General features: G+C 56.2%; 1 protein-coding gene across 1 annotated transcript in view; it reads left to right on the forward strand.

The window, feature by feature from the left end:
- The window catches only part of TRIM47 (tripartite motif containing 47), an 18,617-nt gene extending 11,163 nt beyond the window's left edge, over positions 1–7,454 (forward strand). The window contains exons 2-6 of the mRNA XM_035893367.1: positions 1,307–1,471; positions 2,022–2,252; positions 2,830–3,025; positions 3,714–3,788; positions 5,015–7,454. Of these exons, the coding sequence (XP_035749260.1) occupies positions 1,307–1,471; positions 2,022–2,252; positions 2,830–3,025; positions 3,714–3,788; positions 5,015–5,640 (1,293 nt within the window). The 3' untranslated portion in view covers positions 5,641–7,454. The remainder of the gene's footprint in view (positions 1–1,306; positions 1,472–2,021; positions 2,253–2,829; positions 3,026–3,713; positions 3,789–5,014) is intronic.
- Positions 7,455–7,460: the final 6 nt, after the last annotated feature.

A 7,460-nucleotide genomic window follows, 5' to 3' on the forward strand; every position in this document is an offset into this window, starting at 1 on the left:
GGGGTGCGGTGCTGGTGGGGGACGCTGGATGGGGTGAGGCGCAGCACCCCTGGGAGGGGTTCATGCAGCACCCACACCCCCACACGGGACCTAATTCCCGTGGGAGGGGGTGTGCAGGTGCGGCACTGGTGGGACGCCCCGCGCGGGGCGGGTGCTGCAGCCCTGTCCCCACGGGGGACCCCGCCCCAGTGTGGGGGGCATATGGACAGGGTGCTGTGCCATCGGGTCACCTGGTGGGGTGGGGAGGTGACAGGCAGCCCCAGGACAGGCATTAGGGGCAGACCCGCTGCCAAGTGGGGCTTGGTCCCACTGCGGGGCCAAACTCGCAATCCTGGGGGCTGGGGGGGAGGGCATCTGGGACACCCTGCAGTGGCCGCCCCCACGGTCACGGGGCAGCCGTCTTCTCCGTCTCGTTCCCACAGCTTCATCAAGGCGGTTTTTCTCGGCGCGCTGGCAGCCTGCCCAGCTGCTGCTCCCGCTCCACCAGCCCTTTGTGTCCTGGCGTTTTGGCAGCGGGGTTTTTTCCGTCACTCCCATTCCCAGATGCGGCTGAGTCACCTCCCAAATTCACACCCACGAGCCTCCCTGGGAGCCAGGGCTCCAAGCCCAACACGGTGCTGCCTTCCTGGGCACCACCACCCTCGCGCTGTGGGGTGGGAAGGTTGGATGGAGAAGGCGCCTGTCCCCCTCGCCAGGCACGAGCACCACAGGGGGCTGGAGGCTGAGCATTGAGGGGGGAGCTGCCCTGCTTGGGGAGTGCAATGCTCTCCTGGCTCCCGAGGGACCCGTCCTCATGATGGGCAATGGCTGGCGCTAACAATAGCGCGTCAGGAAACGCCACGTTCGGACGGTGCTTCCTTTGCAGCCACGCAGCACCCCGTGCTCCTGAGCTGGTTTGCTTTGCTTCTAATGAGAAACATCCAGGAGACTCAGCGCAGCATTTCTGAGTGCTCTGGGTCTGCCTTTCAGTCTCAGCACCCATCCCAGGCAGATTTTTCCCAGCCTTGGGATACATACTGTGAGCACACAGCTTAGCACTTGCTGCAGTCACTGCATGATGGTTTTACTTTCAAATTCCTATTTTGTTTGGTTTCCGCTGGGACCTGTGTGGGGAGCGTGGAGTTGGGCGTGACCCTTCACAGCCCGGCTGTTCTTTTAGTTTTCCAACCAAGAGAGAAGGGATGTTTGCAGGTTGGATGCTTCAGGGGAGGACAGCAGGAAAATAACTCGCGATTCCCATTGCACCCTTCACCCGAAGCCTGATAGCAAGGTCACGGTCAGAGAGGGGGCTGTGGGTTGAAATTAGGGAGAGGCTGGGGCTCCCTGCCGCTGGGATTGGGGGGCAGAGCTCAGCATTTGTCCTTCATGTCCACAGGCCCAACAAGCCAAATTCCTTAGCGATGTGGAGAATGAGCTGGAGGAGCTGGCAGTCACCATTGCGCAGGCCAAGAAGATGGTGGAACTCATTAAGGTGACTGCGATGGCTTCGCTCCGTTAGTGCAGTTCTGCCGGGCTGGGGAGCAGAAGCAAAGGGACTGTGAGCTTTTGGGGTATGTGGGGTGTAGAGGTGGTGCTCACATGGGAGGAAGTGCTCTGTAAAACAGTGGTGACCCTGGCAAGGGTCGCTGAGGCTTCTTGCTCCTTAGCTCTGCTAACCCTCATGGCATCTTGGGTGGCTTTCATTTGCAACCTGGAAGGAGGAACGGGGCAAGAACCATGCCAGGGCATCTGCTGGCTCTTGCACCTTCTCTCCCCAGGCTCATGGGGGTTTTGGTCCCCTTTGGCCCTTGTGCAAACACATCACTTCACCACCCGGGGGCACAAGACATGGTGGAGAAGCAAGTGGCCATGCCCAGCCAGGTCCTGGGTTGCCAAGTGCTCTGAGTTCTTGGGTGAAGGGGGTTATGGGGTGTCAGGGGACCGCACAGAGCCGAGAACTGGGTGTTGGGCAGGGGACAAGGGTGCTCTCCTGCACTCTTGCCTGCAGGAGGTGACCCTGACCCCTCTCTCCCTGTGCTCAGGGTGCCGCCACGAAGGAGAGGGAAAGATTCGAGAAGCTCTTTGCAGAAGCCTCCGAGGTCCTGGCAGCCTTCCAGAAGGAGGTGGCTGGTTTCATCGAGGATGGGGAGCGCTTCATGCTGGGGGAGGCCGAGGCCGATCTCCGCTGGAAGGAGGAGAGGCGAGCCAAGCTGGCCCAGTGCAAGCAAAACCTGGAGAACGTCCCCAGCACTGACACCATCTACTTCCTCCAGGTGCCTGGGTGGGATGGGGCGAGGAGAAGGAGCCAATAATGTTGTCTTTTGGGGTTTTGTCCCATTTCAGGTGGAACTGGGTGCTTGGAGCCCTAGGATGTGAGGGCTGCAGTTGGCAGAGTCCTGTCCCCTCCCCACTCCTGGGGGGACTGGGTGGCCAAGACTTTCTCCTCCATCACCCCCACCTCCATCTTGGCTGTTAGTCAGGAGAAGTTGATGTGCTGCCCAGCTGGGTACCTAGGTGTGGGGGACAGAGAGCGAGAGGTTGGTGTGCCCCACTGGCCCCCATCCAGCATCCCCCACCTCCCCAGCAGCCCAGCAAGAGGAGACCTTTTTGGGAGGAGATGCTGTTCCATGCGAGGTGGGCATGGTCTGGGCCCAGGTTTGAAAGGGAGTGAAGAGAAGGCGCCAGGAATGCGTGGCCGGGAAAGCACTCTCCTCCCTTATGCAAGGCTGTCCTTGGGCCAAGTCCTGTGAGCTGCCAGTTCCCAAATCCTCCAGGGCAGGGTGGGGTTGCAGAACCAGAGACAGCTTCGGCTTGTTTGAAACCTCCTGAAACTCTGTCTTTTTGGCTCAGGAATTTCAGGCCTTAAAAGTAGCCATGGAAGAAAACCTCTCCCCAGCTCTGAGCTTCCAGAATGAGCTGAACTTCACCAAATGCACCCAAGGCGTGAGCGCTGTGAAGGATGTGCTGTCCGCTGCCTGCAAAAAACAGTGGGACCACTTGCAGGGGAAAGGAATTGATGGGCTGAAGTTCCAGGAGACGGAGGAAGGTTTGTGTTCACGTAGCCCCTCTGCCTGGAGGTTGTCCCGTCAGCCTCCATCCTCCCTGCGTAGGTGGGCGATGCCTGCAGGCTTGATGGCTCCTGCAAGTGCTGGCCCCGCTCCCACCAGCCCTGGAAGCCGCCCGGCACTGTTGCGCTGCACGTTGCACAATCCCTGTCTGGGCTTATGCCTTGTCCTTGAGGTTTTATGAATTTTTCCACAGAGACCGGAGACTGGAGAGGCAACAAACAGCCTGGGAGTTAGGCAGGGCCCTGCGGGAGGGGGAAAGTGGCCAAAGTGGCCTCCCGTGAAAGGGGACTCTTTCTTCCCAGGATAGATGATCCTCTTCATGGAGCAGGCTGTGGTCTCCCAAACCTGCCAGGGTTAGAAAGCCACTGCGGCAGCTTTCTCCCGCGCTCTTTTTTAACCTGAGCGCTGTCTCTCATTTTCTTGGATGCCCATGGGAATTGCAGCCTGTTCCTTGCCCATGTCCCTGCCAAAGGTGGCATCTGACCTTCCCCATGGCCAAGCCAGCAGGGATGTGCAGGGGGAGCTGGGGATGCCAGCTGGGGCTCGGGGGCTGCAGCAGCTGGGTACCACCAGGGTTTCGGGTTGGGGGCAATGCTCCAGTAACAGCCTTGTTTGTGGCATCGTTTTCTTTGCTGATGTCAAACCCTTCTGCCCCTGTCTCTGCAGAGTTGGCCGAGTCCCGATTTCCAGACAAGTCAAACAATCCCGCCTGCCTGGAGAGCCGTGATTACTTCCTGAAATGTAAGCGAGGGACTTTTGCTTTGACAGTTGTTGCTAAGGTCCATCTTCCCTTTCCTCTCTCCCGTCCATCCGTCTCCTTCCCACATGCCTGGCCGGCACTGGTTCTGAGCCAACGGCTGGCAGGAGCACTGCCGCCACCGGAGGAAATATTGCTCAGCTACAAGGAAGCCTCCTTGCTTTCCTGACAACAGTCATAATCCGTTTAGGTGATATTTTTTTTCCCTTGTTTGTGGTTCTGCTGGACCAGCTGCCAGGGGGGCTGCAGGCGTACTGTGGAATCTCTGCTGCCTTCCAGTCCTTGACGAATTGGATCCTCTGTTAAATTAGATCAGAGTTTGTGCATCTGCCTTGTTTGCCGCAGAGCAGTGGTCTGATGAGGGCCAGCTTCAGCGGCAGCAAGCAGGGGGATAATTCAGTGGCTGAGCAGAGACAGTGGGGCAGAAAGGGCTGAGGCTGGAGGGTGCAGGGTTGGTCTTGGGCTCCAGTGCCGCACACGTCTCCCCCACAGCCTTACAGGGGCTGTGGGGTCACCTACTGAGTTGTCAATAGGGGACAAGATCTGCCTTGGCAGCACCAGTGCGCCCTGCTGGGAGCTGGGCAGCAAAGCCTGGGCTCAAGCAGGGGATGCTGTGCTACTGCTGTAGGGTTTGGCCACACCATGGGTTCAGACCTGCAATGCAATCGGCAGCGATACGTGTCCATCCAGGGGTGTTCCTGCTGGACATCCCCTCTGTTTGGGATCCAGCAGCACTTCTCACGTGGCTCCGCACGCTGGGGGCTGCTTCTGCTCCTGCAGGAGCCATAGGGCAGCAAGAGCCAGCTGCAAGGATTTGTAGCCATGATGTGCCTGGCTGTTCTCCTGTCTTCTTGAGGTCCCTCCCTGCTGTGTTTGTCTGTGGTTGCCTGAAACCCACTTTTATATGGGATGTTCCTACTACCACTGTACCTACATTCTCCAATGCCTGATATCACGGCTGCGCTCATCAAGCAGCCCCTCTGCCTGGTTACCTGTATTCATCCTGCTCATGGAAGTATCAACTCCTCTTATCCTCATCGGCTGAAGTTGCCTGTGGGATTTAAAAGCAAGGGGACAGAGTGACAGTGGAAGTCAGGAAGGATCATGCTAATCACCAAAGGCTGGAGCAGTGGATGAGAGCGGGGAGGGCTGGGGGGAATTTCCTCCTGTTTCCCTCCTCATCCTCATGTCTCCTTCTTGCCCCACACAGTTGCCTTCATCATTGACCTGGACAGTGACACGGCCGACAAGTTCATCCAGCTGTTTGGCACCAAAGGGGCCAAGCGGGTGCTGTGCCCCATCCCCTACCCCGAGAGCCCGACCCGGTTCATCAACTGTGAGCAGGTGCTGGGTGAGAACCTCATGAACCGGGGCAACTACTACTGGGAGGTGGAGCTCATCGACGGCTGGGTCAGCATCGGCGTCATTGCTGAGGACTTCAACCCCCAGGTGTCCTACAACTACAGCCGCCTGGGGCGGAATGAGAAGTCCTGCTGCCTGCAGTGGAACGGACAGAACTATGTGGCCTGGTTTGGTGGCTGTAAGTCTGTCATCCAGCAGCCGTTTTTCCACACGATTGGGGTCTTCTTGGAATATTCGGAGAGGGCCCTGACCTTCTATGGAGTCAAGGACTCCAAGATGACCTGCCTGCAGCAGCTCAAGGTCTCCCATCTTGCCAAGGGTCAGTTTGACCCATTCCAGAACAAGATCAACCAGCAATTCGCCTCTCTTTTCTTGTACAAGCTGAAACCTGCCTTCTTCCTGGAGAGCGTCGATGCACACCTGCAGATCGGGCCACTGAAGAAAGATTGCGTTTCCGTGCTAAAGCGTAGGTAACTGCCTGGAGAGCAGGAGCATGGGAAGACCCAGAAAAGTCTCTTCTGCAGCGTATTGCCACCATCACAGCTTCTCTTCGGTAGCATTTTATTTCTCTGCAGCAGTCTTCTCGCTCTGTGCTGTTTGTGACCCAAGGGTGGATGAAGCCATCTGGTGGGCAGAGCTGTGGGCTGGGAGCCAGGAGGGAGCTGGATCTGAGTGCCAGCTCTGCCGCTAGGCTGCTGACTGAACTTGGGTGAGTCTCTGTGCTGCTCCCTGCCCCTCAGTTTCCCTTTCTGGACATCAGGGATCGTGACACAGCCTTTCTTGGTAAAGCGTATTGCTCAGGAGAAGTGCCACATAGATCTGAAGCTGTATCTTGGCCAGCTGCTGGGCTGCCCAGTCCCTCTCCTTAATATCTGCTCGCGCTGCCCTGGCGACTTGCACAGATGCTCCGCTTTGTGCCTTAGCTCGGTCTCTGTCACTGCTGCCTTTTTAAGTGCTGGCTCATCAACACCATCCACATGCTCCTATTGAAGTGCCTTTGAAGGAGCAAGCCCAGTGTGGACCAGGTGAACCCCCAAAGCAGATGCGGTCACTTCCTCGGTGCCTGCATCACCATCGTGCCTTGGTGTGGGTGAGCAGGGGGTGGGTGGGATGCAGAGGAGCCTGGCTGGGTGCAGGGGCAATGCTGCGGTGATGCAGTACCTCTCCCTGCAGGGCTGAGCGCCTATTAGTCCTGCGAACGTGAAACGAGGATCTTTGCCCTCCCTCACGCTGCGGCTGGCAGGTATTTTGAATGCTGGTCTGTGGTCAGGCTCATTTGGGAAAAGCCATGGTCCCGTATGTGTTGGAGCCCCATGGCTGTGGGGCTGGGAAAGGGAAGAAGCCTCCTGCTGAGAAGCAGCAGCACCGTTCCTGCCTTGAGATGATGAAGTGAGCAGCACAAGACAGTTTTGAGGATGTGCTTTTAGTAAGCATGTTCCTCAGGAACTGCTTACAGAAACTTTACAGCCGAATTTCCCCCCGCATTTTTGATGACTCTACTATTTTACGGGATTTTAATACTGTTAAACTCCCGACTCTTAAAGTACCCAGGACACACTTGAGCTGTAAATGTACCCCTTAGCTTCGAGAGTTTTTTAAGTGACAAAGAGGTGCTGTGAGTATGTCCCAGGGGCAAATGGTGTGTTTTAGGCACAGCTGTGAGCATGTTGAGAGAAGGCACAGCATCAGTCAGTTATTAAATGCCCCTTTAGACTCTGGCAATAAGTAACAATTAACAAAAACTACTCTCAAGCAAGTGTCCCCGCTGGGAAAGGTGGAAACTTGAGGCTGAGAGCCAAAAATGCCAGTTCACGTGTCCGAAGGGAGCTTTTCCAGAAGAAAAATACAGAAATCCCGCCTGTAAGGGCGGCACAGTGCAGCCCCTGTCTCAGCACAGCGTGCCTTTCCACAAGTTTATTTTTTCTGGGATTAGTTTGCTACCTACCTCCCAAAGCTTGCTTTACAGAATCATAATGCTGTGTAATATATACCTAGAGAGAAAATATATTGGGTCAGGTTCTTCGTTGGCGTGAGTGAGTCAGTGATGATGCATCAACGGTCAACAGGGATGGAAAATGGCCCATTTAGCTAAATGTATGAAATATATATATATTCCCCAAAGGATATGCTGGAAATCACAGTTCTATATTCAAGGGAAGCCAAGGGAAAATTGTGAACAGGAATAAAAAGGGCAGCCACAAAGCTGAGAAGTTTAAAGTTAAAGCCACGTTTACATAAACACTGGGGCTTAAAGAGCTCCTTTACTGTAACTCGTTTGCCAGCACTGCCAATTC

Source organism: Egretta garzetta, unplaced genomic scaffold, assembly GCF_000687185.1.
Source record: "Egretta garzetta isolate BGI_Z169 unplaced genomic scaffold, ASM68718v1 scaffold34, whole genome shotgun sequence".
NCBI lineage: Eukaryota > Metazoa > Chordata > Aves > Pelecaniformes > Ardeidae > Egretta > Egretta garzetta.